This window comes from Dreissena polymorpha, chromosome 4, assembly GCF_020536995.1.
Source record: "Dreissena polymorpha isolate Duluth1 chromosome 4, UMN_Dpol_1.0, whole genome shotgun sequence".
Lineage (NCBI taxonomy): Eukaryota > Metazoa > Mollusca > Bivalvia > Myida > Dreissenidae > Dreissena > Dreissena polymorpha.
The window spans coordinates 118889390-118913269 of NC_068358.1; the positions used below are offsets into that span (position 1 = coordinate 118889390).

General features: G+C 34.1%; 1 protein-coding gene across 1 annotated transcript; it reads left to right on the forward strand.

Moving 5' to 3' along the window:
• Positions 1-201: 201 nt before the first annotated feature.
• On the forward strand, positions 202-9011 carry LOC127878736 (neuronal acetylcholine receptor subunit alpha-4-like; the record flags this gene model as incomplete). Its single annotated transcript, XM_052425266.1, has 7 exons — positions 202-330; positions 6458-6502; positions 6700-6833; positions 7099-7279; positions 7482-7830; positions 8163-8308; positions 8991-9011. Coding segments are annotated over 7 exons (1005 nt in total), but the record flags the coding sequence as incomplete, so codon positions are not given.
• Positions 9012-23880: the final 14869 nt, after the last annotated feature.

The window sequence follows — 23880 nt, forward strand, 5'->3', positions numbered from 1 at the left end:
ACGCATGTCAAGAAACTGCGCTTACCATGGTGCGTAAATTGGTTTAAAAGATATGCTTATGTTTACCTGATTAAGTTAAACTTTATAGCATTTAAATAATAATATAACATTGAAATAAAATAAAATTAAATGTAATAATAAATCAAACAGGTTGTTTTTATAGACCTTTAACACGCCGGATCACATTACATTTAATATTACATTGCTGATGAACAGCGTCTGTTAGACAAGGTACTTGCCGGCTACAACTCCGCCTCCAGGCCAGTGTACAATGCCTCGCACCAGGTCACTGTCAAGTTTGGAATAACGCTTGCTCAAATCCAGGATATGGTTAGTATACTAGACGTTACATGATATGTGTATCCTGTCACAATTAATTCACGGCCCACCTTGACATGGAACTAGATTACCACCATATCTAATACTGCAAACATACGTATGAAAACAATGGTGTATGTGGTTTGTATTTATTGGTATGGTAGTGATTTCCGTTTAATTTGTATAATTTTTTTGTAAAGGACTTATACGAATGGAATGTATATTTGATTGCCAAGAAAAACAAAACAATTTATGATGCTTGCTGGTCAGGTTTTGTAAGGATCTCCTATTATTAACCTACATGTATTAAATATTAGTTTATAATAAGCATACTACAGACTCACGCATTTGACCAGCATACGCAACAGATTTTAATTCAACCAAAAATATGTGTATAACATGTTTGCCCCAATTCCCCGTCCAACATGGATTACTTTATTATGATGTCATCTTCTTAAAGTATACATCTGCCAGCAGCATATAGTGTAAAATAAATGAGCTTGCGCTGTCTGTATTTTGTCAAAACACCCTGTTTAAGAGGTTTGAATGTTTTTATTTTAACTTATATTACTGATCAACAACCTTTTTTCTTTAGGGATATTGGGCGTAGGTTCTTTTTGTACTTGTGATTACAGATCTGTATTGTATCATATTAAAAGCTTTTGTAACTGAGACTGTTTAGCTTTCGGTCTTCAAATCAATAGAGGTGTACCTTATCTCGAAAGTTAACAGCCTACCTAATTTAAATGGTATACGGTCCGACCATCCGACCATCCGACCGACCGACCGACTGAAGTAGAAATAAACTGGTTCTTCGAAGAGACCATAACAATAATTATGTTAAAATTCAGACTTATTGTATATAAAAAAAAATCAAATTGCGTAAGAACATTTCTATATTATAAATTTGATTAAAATGCACTATAGCATTTTTATTTGCAGTATTACAATTTTATTTTACACTTATGTGAGGTTTAATCAAACCACTGTAAGTGTTTTGCTAATGTACGAACGATACATTTTAAGCATGTTATTAAATGAGAGTGTATGAAGGTGTTGTTTTTTCCATTTCATGGTTATCATGTTCCTGATACATGTACACGCTACATGTATATCCGTTTCTTATATGGGTATTTCTGCAATTTAACGCTTATATAATAACTAGTTTCTTTACTAGTTTCTTTACTTACTATCTTACTACAAAGATATTTGCATTGACATTAGCTTAATAAAAATTGGTCCGTAGCGTTCGAGTACACTTCGTTAATGTCACAAGTGTACCACGAGCATTCCTATTTTTACATGAATGCGACAGAATCAATTCGAAAGTTAATGTTGACATTATGGAATCACTACATCCATAAAAACATGGTAATGTAATTGCGTCACCTTACGCATAAAATAAATCTAAATCATGATACTTTGTATCGACTGAACGTATCTTTATGACAGTAAATATCATCTTGAAGATCATAAGCCACACGAGAAATAAAGTAAAGTGTTATTTCGACGAAGTAGTTCTCAAAAGTTGTTACGCAGAGAACACACCACTTACCCATCAGGGATATAGATAAGTATGAAGCGCCTATTACATTGATTAAATGGCGCCATGGACATGTTAATGAAGGTTCCATTATAATTATAACTTTAAGCACTAAACTCTTTACGTTCAATACCAAACCTTGTACATAAAGAATAGCATTCATTTACCCTTTGATTTTGTATTATTTGTTCTAAGGGTTAGAATAAAATAACGACAAGGCATGCCAAACCGTACTTTATTCGTGATGAACATTATGTATTACAAAACGACATGGTATTTATCTGTTTTCTATTTATCATGCGCCCATATTTAAAGGGACCTTTTCGCAGATTTTTGCAGATATTGAAGTTTGTCATTACATGTTTATATTGATAAATTTAAACATTAGATCTAAAAAGCTCCAGTAATAAAATAAGAACAAAATTAAAGAACAAAAAAGGAACCCTCAACTAGGATCGAACCACTGACCCCTGGATTAAAAGTCTATCGCTTAGACCAATCGGCCATCCGTGCTCATCTGATGAATTATGCATTTTATACGTTATATAAGAAATCCTCGTAGTGTCACAAAATATAACGACAACAATATAACATTCCAAATTATTTATCTTTTCGCTTGGAACGTTTTATCATTTTCGGGTTTTAAATCGTCAAAAGATGCATATGATGGGTATTTTAGAGCATAGGAAATGCTAAGTGTTACTGTTTCTTCACAAATATCATAGCTTCAATGAAAATTTGCGAATCTGAAAAAAAAATAATATTGTCAATTTACCAAAACGTGAAAATGTCCCTTTTTAAACGAATCATACAGTATTTTTTTTTTGCTATGACACTGTATTTTAAGCGGGAAAGAATTTGTCGTAAGTAATTGGCATGTTAATAATAACATCATGTGAACGCTCGCTTAATAGTATACGGTTTTGCTGATAATATTGCATTTTGTGTCCAAAATGTGATACATATTAATATTAAATAGTAAGTTTGTTAAAACTGATATGTTTTTACCGACAATTATGATTTCATTGTGGGTAATGAATAAATTGAGGTACATACAATCATTGACTGATATAGGAGCCAACTGACTTGATAAATATAGAATATCAGATTACTGACCTATCGGTCTGTAATATTTCGGGTTAGGCTGATTCCGAATTATATGTCTCTCTCTTATCTAAACATAGATTTATATATACGTATCTTTTGTATATTTGGCGATATTTACTTTTTATCTGCTTTATTGTTTATTATCATCGTTTATTACGTTATTTACTCTGACGCGAGACTTGCATCATCTCAAAACTTTAATACATTGGGCAAAATTGTTGCTCTGAGCTCAATTAACTCTTCAGCACTCACCGATAACTGGCATTAATGAAGATCCAGAAAACTGACTTTGACAAGGATGGACAAATAACGGGAATCCGGGAGACTGAACGGAAGATAACAGAATTGATATTTGACTGTGTATAACAAATCATAGATAACTGATCATTCATGACACGGACTTGTGGGCATGGGTTCGCAGATCACTGATTTGCAGACGTCGGTTACTTGACTTGCGAACAGCGAATCGTAGATATTCAACGGATAACTGATTCACAGATTATTGATGCCATCTTCTGGTTGTTCACGACTCAGGTAAATGATTACAATATAGTCACAAGAATTCTCGACAATGTATAATCAAATGCAGGGATTAAAGCAAAATCAGTGAGTTACTGGAGGAAATTGTGCGTATCAAGTAAAACTTGGTCACATGCCATCTTTTGTTTCCCATACAATACAGAAAATAAGAATTAATTATTTTATTCCACGGATATTATTTTTATTGACTTTCGAAAGGCCTGACGTTTTGTGACTTGTCATTGTTAACAATTTAAGTCCGTTTATGAACAAAACTTTCCCTGGTTATACATATTTGTCTGACAATGATTTTCTTATAAATGTACAATGTAGGAATGTTAATGGTTTTAAACAAACCGGGTGGTGAATTTGTTTTTGTAAACAATTTCTTTCTGAAAATTTGACAATTGAAACACACGCCCATTTGCATCTTCGAAAACCTAGCTAAACGACTCAGCACAACGGCTAGTAAACCAACATAGTTGTTAAAATAGGCTTAAATAATAATTGGACCGAAAAGGGTTTGGTGCCAAATCAGTCTGCTACCGTTATACTAAAAATAATATTGTTTGTGTTCACTCAATAAGAAAACTAACGAGTTAAAAACGTGATTATCTTGTCCGAGGATGTTCAATGGACTTTTAGCACCTACTTCATGTGCAGTTTATAGTTATCATTAAATAAGGGTAAGATTCGTCGTTCGATCGTAATAAAAGTCTTGGACTTCACACGAGCATGTTTACATCATTTCGCGCGTCTGCAAAACCCACCGATTTCCGGTAAATCTTAACTTTCTGAAGGTATTGTGTAATTCATGCTACCCCGGTAGCAAATTCTTGGTTTCGTCAAAATTAAGTAGAAATGAGTACATACACAGCCTTTCACTTTTATGCGGAGCAAATATTGTTTCACCCGCTGGCCAAAAATGACGTAACATTCCACGTTGTATGGTTTAACGTGTTAAAATTAAAAATGTAACTCTGTTTAAAGAGATGAATTGAGAAATCGTATTTTCCAATGCATCGTATAAGTTAATTCAGTTACACGGACCAAACGTCTCTTGAGGAATCACACTCACATAACGGGGGTGCTATCTGTTTACAAACAATTATTAATAATTGTTTATTAGTTAATAGGTGGGCAGACTTGATTCCTCAGACTGATATGAAGTTAGCAACCGTAATTTTATCGTTCTATATACCGCTTTGCATTCCCCGTTACAACGTATGGGTAGTTTAATGTTAATGTTAACGTGCTAGTTTATGTACGTGCCATTCGAATTGCAATTGTCAAAAGCAATTGCATTGTGTTTTGCTTTCATTTCAAGGATCGGTTTTAGCAGCCATTACCATGCGTGTGAAATCTAAGCAACCGATGACGTTTTCAATTTGAGAGAAAATGTTACAACCGTTCGATACTAGATAAAATTAAAAGTACAAACGGTAAGATTTTTATTACCGGCACCGCTGTACATTAGGTTTTAATAATCAGTGATTATATAATTAATATGAACACTGTATCTGTAAGAAACTTTTTTCAGCAGGTACAGAATTGTTTGTTTAGTAAAATAGCGTTTATATTACAAATTTACAATATAATAAAACATATAGTCATGGCTCGACTAATCTCGCACTAAGCCCAATTGAAACTAATAAATAAAAACAATACAAGGAAAGTATAATCTAGAAATGTAATTACTTAATAGTAAAGAACACCATAGCACCATAAACTTAAAAACTTACAACAAACTCAAATCATCGCATATTCATTTATTACATTACACTCCGTTGAATCAATCAATCTCAAATGCTTTAATCTCAGCATTACGATTGTGCGTTGTTTTTTGTAATTAAATATTAAATAAACACATATGAGCCGTGCTCTGTGAAAAGGGGGTTTAATGCATGTGCGTTAAGTGTCGTCCCAGCCTAGCCTGTGCAGTCCGAACCTAATGTTCTATAAATCCGTTCACATCAGTAATCGTTTATAAGAATACTCGCAACCGTTTGTTCTAAGAATTGCAACAGTTATTTGAATATTTAGCATTCGTCTTAAGTAAAGTGTCGCAAACGTTTTGTACTGAATCACAATTATCACCCAAACTTAACCTATCAAATACTTGTATGTAAACAATATGCAAATGTGCTTAACGTATTAACATATTTACGTTTACGTTAATCTTTTCGTTTATAATACTAATATGCGAATAAATAATACTTGCTGACATTATTTTTAACGTAAAGCAAAAACACAAATCGAGTTATTGATCGTAACAGAGGTCAGATAAAACAATTATCAAGGCGATGTTTGAAGTATATTTGCCTCAAATATTTTGCCTTCCACATTTACAATTGTCAGATTATTCACTTGTGCTTCCCAGACATTTTGTGACACTGTATTCTTCTTAACCAAGAAACAAGGGTTATCCATTTGCTGCCCTATAGTATTATCCATCAACAATAGAAGTCGCTCAAGCTTATTTAACCAAAGAGAATCTGACATGCGATAAAAGGAAAACAGCATGTGATAAACAAACGTCGCGTATTAGCATTACCATAAATGGAACAGCTATACTGCCTCACTGTACGTATGTAATTCAGTCAGATATTCGACGAATGCAGCACTAAGTGAGTAACTTGTATGATTTGACCTAAAGCAAACTTTAAATGAGCCGCGTTCTGAGAAAACTGGGCTAAATGCATGTGCGGAAAGTGTCGTCCTAGATTAGCCCATGCAGTCCGCACATGCTTATCATGGACGACACTTTCCGCTTTAATGGTATTTTAAGTTTCAAGGAAGTCCCTCTGCACCGAAAATCAAGTTTAGGCGGAAAGTGTCATCCCTGATTAGCATGTGCGGACTGCACAGGCTAATCTGGGATGACACTTTATGCACATGCATTAAGCCCAGTTTTCTCAGAACAAGGCTCAAATACTGATTGCTTCATTGTTATAATGCTGTCCTTTTCAGGATGAAGTCAATCAAGTCCTTACCATCAAAGTCTGGCTTGAGCAGGTAGGGAAAACTTAGATGAAGTTAGATAATATTGAGCGCATTTCATTTATCTTATATCTTCTCTTAAAGTCTCATTATTACAGTGTTAAAAAAGTTTTTAAACAAACGTACGCATGAAATCATCTTTTTAAACATTTTCTATACAGAACTAACAGTAACGTTAAGTTCTGTATGTTTCAATGCATATTACTATCTAGGAATGGGTGGATGAACGCTTGCGCTGGGATCCTGCTGAATTCAATGGATTGAAGATTCTACGCATGCCCTGTGAAAAGCTATGGTTCCCCGACATTGTGCTTTACAATAATTATGTTGCTATGCATGTGGATTTGTTTACTTGTTATTAAGTAATCGATAGCATAGCTTTAGATGGTATTTTAAAACAATTTTAAGAAACGTACCAGACTTGGTATGTTGAATCATTGTATAATTTAATGGGCCAGCGTGTGGTTTACTTCATTTGTTATTAAGTCTAATGCAGTTTGTTTATTCGGAGTACATGTTATTTAAATAAATACAAATGTGATAGTGTTTGTGTTTAAAGCAAGTATCTTGTATTTGCCCACAACTTACTGGGTTATTCTCGTTTATTCCAGTGCAGATGATTTTACTGTGGGATATATGCAGGCCAAAGCAATGGCTCAACACGACGGCAACGTGTTCTGGGCGCCACCGGCAAAATTCAGAAGCTCATGCAATATAGATATCACTTACTTTCCGTTCGATGACCAGATATGCAGAATGAAATTTGGTTCTTGGATAAATGACGGCTTCCAGGTAGGTAACTCAACAAACAAAAATGTAACTGATAATATGTAACAGATGAGGAGAATAACACTGATGTCATAATAATATCTAAATTAGTATTACTAAAAATACGTATATATCGGCAATTTGAAGGCGTTCAAATATATTATTCAGTCTATGCTTAGCAACTATAATTACATGTTGATAATGGACAACCTATCATTTGTTCTAGGTTGACATGGTGAATCGCTCTGCACAGGTTGACCTTTCTAATTACGTATACAGTGGCGAATGGGAACTGATTGACATACAAGTAGTCCGGAATAGTGTGACGTACGCATGTTGTGAAGAGTTCTTTCCCGACGTAACATTCACCATAATCATGCGGCGAAGGACTTCGTACTATCTTTTTAACAAAATCTTCCCTTGTCTGTGTCTTACGATTCTCAGCCTGCTGGGATTGTGGTTGCCGCCTGATAGTGGAGAGAAGATAACGCTCGGAATAACGGTGCTTTTAGCCTTCTACGTGCTTTTGCTTGCAGAAAATATGCCAGCTACATCTGAATTCGTACCACTTATAGGTAAACAGCGATTTCGATAAAAACGTATATATATATATATATATATATATATATATATATATATATATATATATATATATATATATATTCTTCAACGCGCAGATAATATTTTAATTCCTGGCTTCACTATCAACAGTGAAATAAGCTTTTAGTTTCACCACACACGACATGCCGTCATTTGAAAAAAGTTCATATGCTAAGTGTATCTTTACACATAATACATCAACAACAAATAAAGCATATACTGTATGGGAAAATACGCAATACTAGTTATCATAATTACGTCCTGCACAAAAGTACTTGTCAATGACATGTTGTTGTTTTTTATACAGGCATATACATTACGGTGACCATGGGAATGACTTCTCTCTCAATCATTTTGACGGTTTTTGTTCTGCAGTTGCACTACGTGGGTCCGCACCAGAAAGGTGTCCCACAATGGCCCCAGTTTTTCTCGTACGAACTACGCACTCGGCTGGTGTGTATGCGTCCGCGACACAACCCATTCATGTACCAGCTTTCCAAATTCAACTTTGCGGAAAATATATTCTTGCCGTTTCGCAATAACGTAAGCAGATCGGGTTTTCGGTCCAATAGCGCAGTGATGAACACATTTCCAAACGAAGAACACACATCTCAAATAAGAACAGCGACATTGTTACCGCAAAAAGTACTTCTCAATCAATTTGATAATAACCACAGTGTCAATTTAAATTTACTGGACCCAAACCCTGATGAAACTCAAGACAGAATTACATCCTCTTTGAAACAATTAGTGGAGAAACAAGACCTGGAGGAGAGACATCAAGACATAGTAAATGAGTGGCGATTCGTGGCTATGATAATGGACAGGGTTTTGCTTTGGTTATTTCTGCTTGCTGCCATACTATCGTCTATTATAATTCGTATAATTATGCCTATAAGAAAACCACCTGTCGCGTAGTCGTCGTCTTACAAACGCATAACCATCTTAACTTGCTTGATTTTTTCTTCGAGTATTTCTCCTCATCAGCAAAAAATAGATAAAACAGTCTCTGTTGATTGAGAGTTTATTTTCATTTACTCGATTTCATGTATCATTAACTTCGCTTCGCTCTGAATAGTTACATATAATGTATATAATATATATTTTATGTATATATACATATCTTTTTTTACAGGTATGTTCTATTGACAGCTGAATTACTATTGTTTTATCGTATTTGTTAACTAATCAAATTATTGCTTGCTATGATTTGTATTTAATTATAAATATGTGTAGATTATGTATATTCGTTTATATATTGATTGCAAGTGAATGTATGTTTTCCAATTCAATTTCGACATTGAAGATGAACAGCTTGTAATTTGCACTACTTCTATTCTTACCAACACCCTATACATACCAAGTGTCATCCAACCAGGTGTACATGTTTTACTTAGCCAAACTTGTTTATTTTATGTTTAATTGATGAATGTGAACAGGCTATGCATCACAATTCATATATATGTTATTATGTCAGTACATTGGACTTCAGCCTATTCACGTGGGCAATGATATTTGTTTCGACGCAATCTTGCGTTACCGTGAGCTGACATAACGAGCATCAAAGATATTTATACAAGTGCGTTTATTTTGGAACTTCATCTGTCTTGGTGAAAACCACATTATTATTCTTAATCCATCCGTCAAATGCCGGTCAACACATTCGTCTGTGAAGTGATAACGCATAATTCTCTTCGTACTTTCTTATACAGGCTGATGTGGCAGTAAAACGAAAATAGTTATTTTGAGAGGATTATCTGCGTAGACAAAACTTGGGTCGCATCACATTTGATGTGTCATTAAACAAATCATAATATGGGCCATGCTCTGTGAAAAGGGGGGTTTATTGAATAATCGTAAAGTGTCGTCCCAGCTTAGCCTGTGCAGATCACACAGCCTAGTCAGGGCCACACTTTTCGCCGTTATGGTAATTTTTATTTTCAGAAAATTTCTTCTTTGCAAAAATCCAGTTTAGGAGGATAGTTTCGTCTTAAAGTTAGATAGCCTGTGCCAACTACACATGCTAATTGTGGACGACACTTTACCCACATTATTGAACCCCCTTTTCACAGAGCACGTTCCATATGTTTGTGAAGGTTAAAGTACAAAAAAGCCGATCTGTCAGTAAACCATCAGGCACAAAATTGTTTTCATTGTTCAAATGAAAACAAACAAGAATACCGTGTGTTTTATGTTTATCCGTCCATTTCTTATCAGTAAAGCTTCTATTTGTAAGACTTAATGTAAAGTTGTAAAAGGTAATGAAGATGACATTATAAAATAAACCATTTAATTGTGGATGATTTTTTGCTTTGTAAAATTGCATATATACTAGTAAACTGCACGGTTTTCATTGTAGCAGAAAATTTAGATATTTTATAAAGTCATTGTTTATGACGTTCTTTTCATGATATGTTGATGGCGTTATCAGAAACAAGCTGTTTATTATTATTATTAATAGTCATACAATAAAAAGATGTTTGTATTCGTTTAATGATCAAATATTGTAGTGAAAACTATACGAGCATTAAATAAAACGAAATATACATCTAGAGTATGTAAGCCTTGTATCGAAGATAAAACAATACATTATTGTATTCCAATGAAGCGTATTTTGACGTATATGTACGGAAAGTCATCACATCGGATTTAAGCTTTACATCTCAGCGAATGACCGCGATCAGTTACAGTGCGTGAGTGGAGGATCGAACGACAGTACGAACCAATAAGGATTATAAGGTTATCATAATCAGCGGGACACGATGTAAAAGACACAAAAACCTTAAACATTAACTTTATTCTAAGGTTGAAAGGGCCTCGTGTGAATGTATTAAAATAACAATTCATTTATATTAAGATAATAATTATTCACGGAGCATTTATACCAAGTAGTTAAAGAAAACAATTAAATTATCATAAAACAACCAAAACCAGTTCTTATCGTATTTAAGCTAGTAATTTTCGAAATATGGTACGTATAAAGATATTATTTATCTTTAGAAACGTGTATATGAACACATTCCTATCTGTTGGTGTTATTGATAATGTAGCGCTGCTTCAAGTGTTTTATACAGTAGAACCCCGATACTTATTTTATGTTTCGTACGTTTGATTATTTTAATTAATAGTTTACAATAGTTTAAAGCGGCATGTCGACGGTGTTGCCACCATGTATCATATATTTTATCTACTTATTGTGAATGCATATCCCCACAGACCATCATATATTCAACGAAATCTACAAGCTGACGATAAAGAGACGCAGTTCAGTACACATCACATGTTTTTTGTTAAGATGTGTTATAAGCAATTGTATTGATTGCTATCCAATGTGCGAATTGTTTTGTCTGCATGCATTGTTTTATTAATAATCATTCAATCCGTAATCTGAATGTAAATGCCATGTAAATGTGCACTTCGATTCTATAAGAATGTTATGTACAACAGCCTATTAAGCTCACTGGAATCCATTAACCTCAAAGATTTTAATTAAAAGCATGGCGAAGTTCGAAACCTTTATGGATTCATGTTAACTTTTGTGATTCGTAAGTTTATTTTCTTATTAGGAAAATAATGGAATGAAAGGATATAGATATACACAAATATTGGTAGATGTATTGAGTTCTTAAAATTGAAAACAAACTTTCATTTTAAATTTCATCTAAACGTCTTTTTATTTTGTGTAAACGAATATTCAACAATGTAAGCGTTAATTTAAACAACCACATATTTAATAAAGCTGCTATATGAAAATGATCTCATTCTTATTATATTAAACCAATAACATAAATTTCAGAAAAATATTGCTACCTTAGTGTATGCTTCTTTGTCATTTGACGACTCTGTGTATGAACTGTTTAATAGTTATATCGCAACGACAGGTCAATCACGCATGTTAAATGGAATATAGCTGGTGATCCGACCCAAATGTGGGAAAATCATAATCACATGTAATAATAACGGTTATGTTATCTCTCGATATTGTATGTTATCTCATATTAATTCAATATCGACAGATTGTCGTTATTGCTTCATCCATAAAAGTTGTAACACACAACTTCACAAGTGACAAGCAAATTCATTTCATTGAGAACGATAGTGTGTTTTTAAAAATAATTTTACAGGAGTTCCAGTTCGGTGTGCAATAAATACCTTCACCGAATAGGTCTGAAATGTTAAACTTAAAATAAATCTCACGTAACTATATTGGGAATATTGTTTTCAGAGAATGGTGCATGGATACACGTGTTCATATGAAATGAGTATTCCCACAGGGCACATTTCATATCTAGAATGGTAGTACTTCAATTCCGATACTTTAGGATTAATTTCAGTGTAAGATCGTATTATCATTTCATAAGTGGTGACAAAAACATAGCTATCTCATCTGATCACCAATTAACTATACGATATGCCGATACAACCAACATATTTTCTTGTCATGCCCTAGTTAGGGTTGCATATACCAGCCGCATAATCCATCCGTCTGTCCGTCAGTCCGGCATGCCGTTTCCGATTTCCCGAACGCGTTCAGATATTAATCTAAATTTTGGTGCGTGAGTCTACCTGCATGGCTTACAGATCGATTTCAAGAGACGTTTCGGTCCATTAAGTTTTGGAAAAGTTGCGTGCCATGAACTTGTAAATTGTCTGTAGTATAACAGTTAAACGGATTTTATTTTCATACATGCTTACATATTTGACCTGAGTTTTAGTGTAAATAGATTTTTGACGAAGTTTGGGCAATGGACTTGACAATGTTCTAACAGATAAGACCTGTCCGTTTGTTTTTTTTTCAATACGCTTACAGAAACTTATATGAATTTTCGTTTGTGAGTCTACTTGCATGACTTTGATATCAAGGCTTAGTTTGTTCTCGTGACCAAACTACTTCAAATCCCATAACTTTGTATAATACCAATAGGCCGTAATTTCATCATTATTTGTTAATTTGGATATGGCTGCTGTGCGACTTCAACGTGCAGCAATGGGCATTGTGTCTGTCCTACTACGCTAACGATCAAGATTTTGACCAGTGTGAAAATAATTGAATATCTAAAAAATGTGTCACTTAAAAAAATGCAAATATAAAACCTTATCAGTTCAGTTTACGTAAAATGAACGGACCAGGTTGATCATTCACGGGTACTTTCTAACTATTCACCATCTAGCAGGAAATTACATGTGTACACTTGAAATACTGCTATATACATAATCTATATTCGTTGGTATTATATAGTGGTAATGATTTTTGATTTTGTTTCTTATTCAAGTATATTATGAATGTGTAAATAATAGCTTAATTTAAAACGACATAACAGCTAATCGGATTATATTTGCAAATTAAAATTAAGCTGCTGGCGGATAAGTTTGATTATTCAACAGCTAATTTATTCAAAGCTTAGTAATGACAACATATACATCGTTATTGTTAAACAGAGATCAGTTTAGCAATTGACAGTCTGTCTCATCGACAGTATGTGAGACCGCGACTCAACCTTTCCATGGACCAAGTTCAATTTTGCGGTTGATAGTTTATCGGCATGCAACAATGATATTCTGGAGTGTGGATGCACGGTTAATCATTCGAGTGATTAAATGATCTCGGGGAAAAAACGAACAAACCACACGTTGACGTATAAACTCATATAAATATACAAATAAAGAAATTCCGTAAAATATTGCTACCGCATCAAATCGGAGTTTACTCGAAAAGAACTCGAAATCACTTCAAGAAATTATATATCATCTTCAAAATAGATTTATTTATCGGCATCAATTCTAGGGCAAGGAACTGTGGTTTTAGCAAAGTGCGTAAAAAAAATTGGTCGTGAAATGACATCAAGGTGCTGTGCATCAAGGCCTATCATTTACCCGAAACACTTTCTGAAGTACATTTATTCCCTGTATATTGTGAAAACATAGGCGGTTATGACGCACACTAAAAGTAACTGAACAACTATTCGCAACATATTTCTCTTAATAAAAATTATAGCATACATTTAAAATCTCAGTAGCATGTTTCATTACGTTATCTGCCAGGTACCACTTCCATAAGCACCATTGTTTAAACATTAACCACCCATGAGGTATGTACACAGAAAAACTATGTAGTTATACAAATGATCTTTATTTTTACAAATGGGTTAATCGTTTTAAAATAGCTTTTCTTGGATTTGGAATATGATACAACACTTTATTTTTTTTTCAACTTACAAAACAGCTTTATCTGCGCTTAAATAAAAATGGTTTGACAAAAGCATTATATTAATTGTATTAAATAATAAATGCTCCTAGTGTTCTGTTGACAAAGTTTTTATTGAATCTTAACTTTCAATATAATGAATTAATGGCATTTAAGTTTGCCATGTGACATGTTAAAAAATGTGTTACAACTTCCATAAGCCTGATCCGTTAGCTCCAATAAAGCAAGTTGTGTCTTGTTTGTATTCCCTACGTTATACACTGCGTGGGCAATAAATCCGATGACAAGTGTATGTTCGAAAGAGCAATAGAGGAGAGCATCGGTAATTATTGTTGATTCTTGTAAGATGCGTCTTCTTTTTGTATCAAATTATTGAAATTAGTATATTCACCAGCAGAAGTAGGAGCACGTAAATTTCTAAATTATGCAAACTCTTAAGGCGTTTTTTTCGCAATATTTAGATTGTATTGACAGAAAAGAGGAAGACTGAGCTTAAATGGCATTTATATGGCTAATATATTTTAATCAGAATTTAATTAAAAGCGAAGATAGAATTGATTATTAAGACAATAGCTGTCCTGCATTTAAACGATTACTTAAATGTATAAATAAACAAATTATAGTTGAAATATGACTGCTTCCTGCTATTTCCCAAAAAACTATTGTAGATGCTAAATGAGATAATTTTCCATTTGTCTTTTTGATAATTTAAGATAAATTTCGACAACCCCGTTTTCGGAAACCGATTATTGTTTTTAAAAAAATCTATATTTTTTCGTTTTATAACGGCTTGATAAACGTGAATTATTAAATTTTTTTTAAATTTTAGACAGTCCTCCGGGACTTACGGTAATTAAATCATAATGCAACGTTAGTTTAATATCATTATGATCATCCTCTTCTCGAACTTCGATACTTGTTGAGTCGGGACACAAGGATTAACGGGTTGGTCTTTTGTTAAGCCCGCATCTGTTCGCCAATCGTTTCCTAAAGGCTCAGAAGCTACTGCCATTTATTTTCACGCAGGAGTCGATGGTCCATGAAGCCTTAGAGGATGTGTGCAGTGATTTAGCCAGCCTCTTCACAGAAACAATTTTGGAGAAGTCAGTTGGTGTTAGTTTATTGTAGTTTGCCCTGAACGCAGTCGGATGAGGATCAACGGTTGTAGTCTGAACAAGTTTATATAGCTGTTTCTTGTTCTTTTGTTCTGAAACATTTATGACAATTTTGAAAATTACTACCATGCTTACTGTGTACTAGTTGTTGGTCTTTTTCAACTCTCAGAGCTGTGCCATTCATTCTGCCCTTTCATTTCCTTGACATCCAAAGGGATAGGGGATACATTTGAAGACTATTCGAAAACTCTTAATGTTGAATGTGTATATCTTAAGACCTTTTAATTGGCACAAAAAAGAACAAATACAAATAATCACTTTTCTGTGACTTGAAATGTCGACTTTTAACTTTAACAATTTTATAAATATTGATCGTGTGTTTGACACGTTTACCGTGTCTTACGGAATAAAGGTATATTATGTAATTAAGTCTAACCTACTGGCATATACACGTAACTTTAATAGTATGTAGTAAAGAAAGAATTTAAATTCAGTTTGTATAAAAAATAAAAATATTTTGTTCTGCCAATTCTGCCAGGTTGTCAATCAAAACAAATTAAACATATCTGACTTCTAAACCTGACATTACAAATAAGTCTGAGTCTTATGACACAACATCTAGTCTTTGAAATTATAACAGTGCGTCACATTAAAATCCTTATATTGTTCACTTAACCGTATTTAATCATAAAACATAATTCGCATGCAATGTACTTTGACGTCGGGTAACAGTCCCCTGTAGCCATAGTTCCGTGTAATTTGAAGTATACAATATCTAACAGTAATTCATTTTATTAACTGGGGCATTTCAGTTCAATCAAGCCCTATAACGAAAATACAAATATGTATTTTATCATTTTACGACACAGCATCATCTTGACGGTATACACTTTGTTCTTTGCTTATGGCTATAATAATATTCTATTTTCTATATAGAAAATATTTACATCCTTCAATGCACAGGGAAGTCAGGGTACGGCCATGTGTCACAAAACAAGTATCTTAGTTTATACGAAAACCGTGTTATTGAAAGTATCCACCAAGAAAGTGTACCCCTATTTTGTCACCGATGAAAAAGGCTCAACCATTCTACTCACAGGTAAGCTTATAAGGTGATGATTGGTCTATCCTAAGCAAAAAAATATTTATTCTTAGTCAGTAGCGAGGCAAAAGAAGACGAGCGTTTTATTCGAGATCTGTAAATAGAACATAATCTAGAAAATAATGTGATTAAATACAATAAATCTTTGGTCAGTTTGCTCAAGTAATGTTTTTAACAGAACAAAGTAACAGTAGCGACCGTCGGCTTTGTCTTACCCCTCCCCCCCCCACCCTATTTATTCGTTTGTACTGCGATACTTTCCAGATTTGCGAAGTATTTCAGTAATGTTGTGTTCTGCGACCATTTAGCGTCGAGGCTGGAATAAACAACTTTAACATATTGATTTTCAGAAGTTTAACAATGTCTGGTCCAAGAAGCCCGAATCCTGTGTACTTAATCGTAACCAGAACTGTGTGAAATTATAATGTTTACAAGCTTGGTTTACAAAGGGCACAGTACTTTTATCGCACGTTTCGTAAAAATTTAGGGAAAACATGTTTAATTTTAAAACATCTGTTTGTTAGGTGAAACATGTGTAATAAATCACAAATATTGTTCCAATTTAGGCAATAATTATCCAAGCGAAGTATTGAATGAAACAGATATATTAACTTGTTTGGGGTTTTCAATAAATGTATTATATCATTATGTGTACGATGTAAATATCAGTGTAGCTTCTGAAGTTTTCTTTTCTTTAATGTATGTTGTACAAAAAATAAATGTAAGTACGGGTTTAATATAATATATATGCATATATATTATGCATCGTCAAGCAACTTCTATCGCTTCTTTCATTAAATATAAATAAAAGTCACTTTAGTAAGAATCTGTAATGATTTTTCCAAAGAATATATGTACATCTATCCGAACATTTCTTAATGTATGCTTTACTATACTGCCCCTTTCTTTACGTTATGATGATTTGTACAAGTACTCATTTAACTTTCATAAAAAAATATCAATTAACTTAAATGAACAAAATAGGTATTTGCACCTGTTCAGTCTTATCAAGTGATTGTATACTCGTTATACACATTTTACTTATACTGCGCACTCGTGTAAAACACTTCAGAAAATAAATAACGGTAAAATGGGTAGTAATCTAAAATTAAATGAATATTTTCATTGGAACTAGCAAGTAAGTTACTGAAATGCATGTTAACGGTTTTGCAAGCACCCTCAACACTTTGTAGTAAGTGCAATGCTCTAACACACTTTCCAGCAAAGAAACATTATCATATATACGCCATTTGTATACATACAACTCTCTCTGTTTATTTCGTAACGCAAAATAGTATCTATTTTTATTAACTTGGCTTAATAATTGTGATTCTGTATCTTCAAAATACACTTATTACTTAGCCAAGCAAAAGATTCATTCGAATTCACATCGTCATTAACCCGTTGATTGCGTATGGTAATGTTCACATTCTGATAGATACGTGGAGGATAACTATTCTGTGTGATTTTGCACTGAGATTGTCATTGCAAGACTTTAATTACTTTTAGAAACTCGGAATTATATACATCGCCTACGAAATTAAACCCTTTAAAACACGTTTATTTTACTGTAATTATTGCTCCGTTTTTACAGGTGAATACTAGTCCACGCGCTTAAGGCGCCCATACACCAAGCACGTTCTTAGACAGTTCTACCACGTTCTGAAGAAAATGCAGAACGGGATGTGACTTGCTTGAACGTGTAATTTTGGTCAGAAATAAATCTACAATATGATTGAATGACGTTCATTCACAGTTCGCGCAACGTGAATCTCGTTCATATCCCGTCCTATCCCGTTGCCAGTCCGTCTTTATCCAATTCAAATCGGGTCAATTTTCCCATTGTCCCCGTTGGTATACCGTTTCGAGTCAGACAGAGCCCGTCCTCAGCCAGTTTGATCCCGTTCGTACGCAGTTCTTCTTTAATCGTTGTGCAGTGGTAACTCGTTCAAAGGCAGTTCTCACTGCGTCCTACTACGTTCGTAGAACGTTTAGGACGTAGTTGCAACCACATTCTGCACGGTGATTATAAAACCGACTACGTTCCTGCAGTTCTCATTTATGTTTCACGGTTTGAGCCGACCAGACGTTCATTTGTAATGCCTTCAAGAAATAATCCCGCCAAATTGTCTGTGCGGCTAAGGCTGCCGCAATTAAACAAAAACACAAATCAATATCCCAACTGAAAAACGTCAAGAAAATGCAGAAGGTATTGAAAATCCTGAATCTGCCTATACTAAAAGATAAAAAGGAGCGCGTTGTGTCTCCGGTAGCTTCAATTGGTGGAACTTCGTCCAGGTCGGGTAGTCAAATATCGGACGAAGATTAAGCATCTAGCCATCAACCAAAAAAGAAGAAAGCCAAAACCCACACTTTTCTCAAAAATCGTACATGGGCCCCGTCTTTGGAGGCTTTCTGGTGGCAACATGTTTCCCACCCAGAGCTCCTCATGCATGTGGAACATTCCATTGCGTCGTTAACTCCTCGGCAACGCGTTCCAAGCGTCACTATCAACAGAACAATCAATAACGTCATGTTTCAGCTCCATCACCAGTGCATCGCATACTTCTCTCACTACTAAGCCTTGTGGCTCTGGCTACCCGGACATCATATTGAAGGGTGGCATGGCTATCTCCTGTTGCCAGATAACAGAGAGTGATAGCGAGCATAATTCCTTGTTCCAAAGCCTTTCTGTAATTGGTGTCTTTTTTCTCTATTAGTGGGGTTATGCGTTCCGAAAGCTCGTCAAACATTGGCGGGGTGATTCTCAAGAAGTTGGTAAAGGACTCTTGGTCGTCCAAGCGGAGCTCTTCCATCAGCTGATGATAATGACATTCGTCTATTCTTATCTCAGGTTTTAACCAATTTCTCAACCAACAAGTTCTGTGTCGCCTCCGCCTTCCTTCTCGGCCCAACCAAACATTATATTGCTGCTCTGCTTTTAACATAAATTGCACGAAGCCAACATTTAAAAAATCATCAGCTCCAAGATTGTCCATGTTTCAACTTAATATCACACATTATGAATTTTGAGACAACGACCTCTATGTATATGCACATTGTCTGAACGTATTGTATGTACGGTTTGAACGTTGTAACAACCGCATTTAACGAGTACAACGTACTTGGAACCTACTGCGAACTCCTTAAACCGAGTACAACGTACTAAGAACTTACTGAGAACTTATAGAACGTGTTGCAAACGTTGTAAGAACTTATCTTTAGTTTTTATTTATTAACACGAAACAAGATCTTACTTGAGACGTAGTGCGGACGGGGTCGGTCTGTCTGAGAACGGATTGGACGGACTATAAACGGACTCGATCAGTGTGGCATCGTACAGGTAATTTCGGTCCGATCGCACTACGTTCTGGGAAGTTTCTAACCCGACCTTAGTACGACCTATCCGTTTTAGTACGTCCATTCCGTTTCCAGTACGTTGTTACTACGTTTGATTGTAGAACGGGATGATCGGAAGAAAAATTTTAGTAGGCTCAAAGTTCTGAAACACCTCTCCCGTTCCACCCCGTTCCAGGCAGTCCACAAAGTACGAAGACAGTTCGTAACACGTTGCTACTACGATCACTCCGTTCTCACACAGTTCGAGCCCGTTTAGTCATATTTTTCAGAACGTACTTCGAACGGAGTCGGTGTATCGGGGGTATTATCGCAGATTGATTACACATCAGGTACCGTACATTATATCAGTGAAAGCAAACTGGTCATTGTGGAGAGAATTTGTTTCCTGATTTTTTTTAGATCGATTTACGCTTACATTGTACTTTGTAAAGTTAATAATCATAGATTATGCGGCACTTAAATTGCTTAGCTTTGAATATTTAGGCAGAGCAGCTAAAATATTATTAATAGAAAAAGATTAAATATCGAAGTAAGAAATTGGTTTTGCAATCGGGAAACTGTGTTCTCTGAAAAATCGAACAACTTAGCTTCCTTGCCATTATCGCAATTACTAATTAGAATGTACTTTTATTTTGTTTTACCAAGCCAAGTGTTTTAAGCAAGTTTAACGAAAACGCATAGATGCACTTTTCTGACTGTTGAATATGTTATTACACATGACCTATAGCAAAACTTGAAACTGTTCCGGTTCTTTTTCACGTATATACTCGACAAATTGGCTACTTAGCTATTTTCGAGATCTGGTCTATGTAAGAAGTTCGTTACTTCTGAGTTTTAGAGAAAGTAGAGATAAAGTGAGGTCAACAATAGTACATAACATATTATTTTAATTAAAATGTGAATGGAGTTTTAAAAAATTGTAGCTTCCACTAACCCGACAGAGCAAACTTGCTCGTGATAACTCTTACAATGTGTGGGGGGTCCCATTGTATATTTAATGTTCTCGTGTGTACATTGTATATTGTCATATAATTTATAGTCGGTAGGTCTCCTGTCTTAGATAAAGGACTGGGAGATGTTTATTTTTTCTCTTATGATAATGTTGCTTATGCGTACTAATTCACATTTATTAAGTAACACCGAACATAATCGTTTTTCTTTATAGTAGACGATATTGTGGGTGGTGAAGGAATCTCTAAAGGCATTTGTTGATTTTAAAACCTCTCCGTACTTGGGGGACCTCAATATCTTCTTCAAACTATCCTATAAATACCAGTACCAGATGTAAACGTAGGGTTATAACGAATATTGCATTCTATATGTTTTATATTCATTCTTATCTGACAGAAAACGATATGATTAATTTGGATAAAGTTTGTTTGTAAAATTATGGAAGAACATGAATCGACGATTGATATCGTGTTAAGCATAAATAAATACTTAATTTAATAACGGACAAGCTACAATAGTACGTTCCGTATACAACCATGCTCCTAACGATTGTAACAGCAATAACAGTTATACGAAAATGAAGGTGATTCGTAAATTCTTAATGTTTATGTGTTCTTTATAGCAGTTTTAGAAAGAAAAGAGCCAGACTGTAAATACGCATCTATACAGCATGTTGCAGGCGTAAACAGATCTTGACACGTTTGTCTGAAAAATAAACCTAATTCGCACAGTTGTCTGAAACATGTGTAGGTTTTAACAAATGATATACACTTAATATCAAACTTAACAGATGCGTATCCTACGTGGGATCGACAAAGATTGTTTTTGCTGAAATAGTGTAAACTCATTCTGCCAGATAAACCCGATCCTTAATTGTATATTGTAGTTTTCGTCATCTTGTTTTTTTAAGACGTTCGATGCGGTGTATATAATTAAGACGCGCATATTGAATTGTGTGAGGCAATTTTTTGCAATTATTTGTTGATAGTTGTTATGGATGTTCTAGTCTATCTAATAATGTATACTTTAAAGAACACCATTCGCCATACGCAACGCTAAAGTATCATGTAAAGAAACGACAAGTCAAATTAAGCTAGGAGTGTCGTGTTAAGTAATGACGGCGAGACACAAAATAGCTTTGATTCGCTTAAATATGAGTGAAACCTATGGCAAAATTTTGAAAAAAAGTAATTATCGTCAAGACGAATATCAATTCAGCTCTTTTACGAACAAACACAAGCCGATCTCGGAGAAATTAGAGCATATTTCATAGAAGTTTTGGACAGAGAAACAACGAACAGACAAAACATTATGACGTTCAGCAACCGCATCAAAATCTTATTTACATAAAAAATACGACATAAAGTTCATCAAAAGATATCCAAGTCACGCTTATCAGTAATCGTCAATATTCACATTATTGTTTATATCAAAATTGTTTAATATATTGCCTAATGGCTTTTTGGCGGTATAATACTTATCATACAGTAAATAGACATTTCAAAATAATATACAATTGTATAAATTATTTAATTAAGTATTTATTACTTATTCATTTTTTATTTAAAAGAAACAATTGTATATATACAATTTATATTTATTATTACCTATATGTTCAGAATCATCCAAATGTAAACATCGAAAAGGAGGAACATACAAACGGATCCCATATTATAAAACAAGATTTAATATTAGAATGAATAAACAATTTTCTTATGTTTTGTACAACAGAGTTATATCCGTTTTATATGCCATCTTTATTTTTGTCAATGTGTGGCTTTTTTTGGAAGCCAAAGGTGGACTTCTAATAACTGATATTGTCTTTTAAAAGTATATGAAACAACCAGAAGTTCTAGGCGACAGTTTTATTTGTTCTTAGTGCAAAATCACACAGTATATTTGTTCGCTTAGTGTTTAATGTTCACTAATGATCTACATTACATTCTGAATAACTTGTATCAACCTCGTCTGTGTTTTCTTTCTTACGCATGAATTTTTATTACAAATTAACAAATCAATGTGTAAACAAGTACATACGTTATTAAAATTGTTGTGTTAATACTATATATTTTATTGAAATCTAATCTTCAAATAATGAGATGTAATTTTCTTGCAACATGTTTTGATTCTGCTGACGTCTGTTATTTACAAATAATAAATATACACATGCCGGAATTTTAAATTCAAAATTGTGTTAACTTAATATACACTTGAAACTGATTTAATTTGCAGACAATCAACAGGAACGTCTACGCGAGTGGAATAATCAAAGCATAAACAAAGACTTACACCATACACATAACCATAATTTGTATAAGACATATTTCTGATAAATGTCTGAACTTTTCTGAAGTAAGATTATTGCAATGTTTACGTCACATAATTAAGTGTCTGTTCTCTTCGTTTTCTCTCTCTCTCTGTGATTACATATTCTTCAAATGAACCATTTTTTAAAACTTATGTTTGTTTTTTCGATTAATTAGATGCGTTTAATTGAATTGGCGAGTTTAAACTCATACGGGTGTTGTCGTAAATTTGGTCGCAATATTCTTAACAATTTCTTCAACAAGTTCAATGCCACTTACAAAACCTTTTTGCGCAAAGACGCAATCATAACAATACCTGTTCTATAAGCGCATTTGAATCTGAATAGAATGAACGATACAAAGATATGTTATGCGATAAGTAAGAATTAACATGTCGTCAATGAATGCTCACTGCTTTACAGATATCTTGTTACCGGTTACTCTGCACATTACATCACATGCACCAATCTTGCAAATTACATCACATGCACCAATCTTGCAACAATCTTGCAAATAACATCATATGCACCAATCTTGCAAAATACATTACATGCACTAATCTTGCACATTACATCGCATGCACCAATATGCAAATTACATCACATGCACTAATCTTGCACATTACATCACATGCACCAATCTTCATCGTAAATCACGTAGTTCAATATAATTGTACATTTCGTACATTAGAGATAACTTTTAATCAATGTGTATATTCATGTTCAGGTCATTTTAGATTAATATAGATTTGACGTAAATTGTATAAATAAAACGTTTTACTAACTATGGTTCAGTTAATTACTAAGAACAGAGATGAGTTTCCGATTCTTTTGATAAAAATTGATTTATGCTTGTAAATCATTATGTCAATAACTTCATTGTCCCTCATACTCAACGACGCAGCAGTTGAGCCACATGCCAGTATAAGTGGTATTTGTTCCTTGGAACGTAACTGATTAGTAAACATCTTACCAATTGCGAAAAGA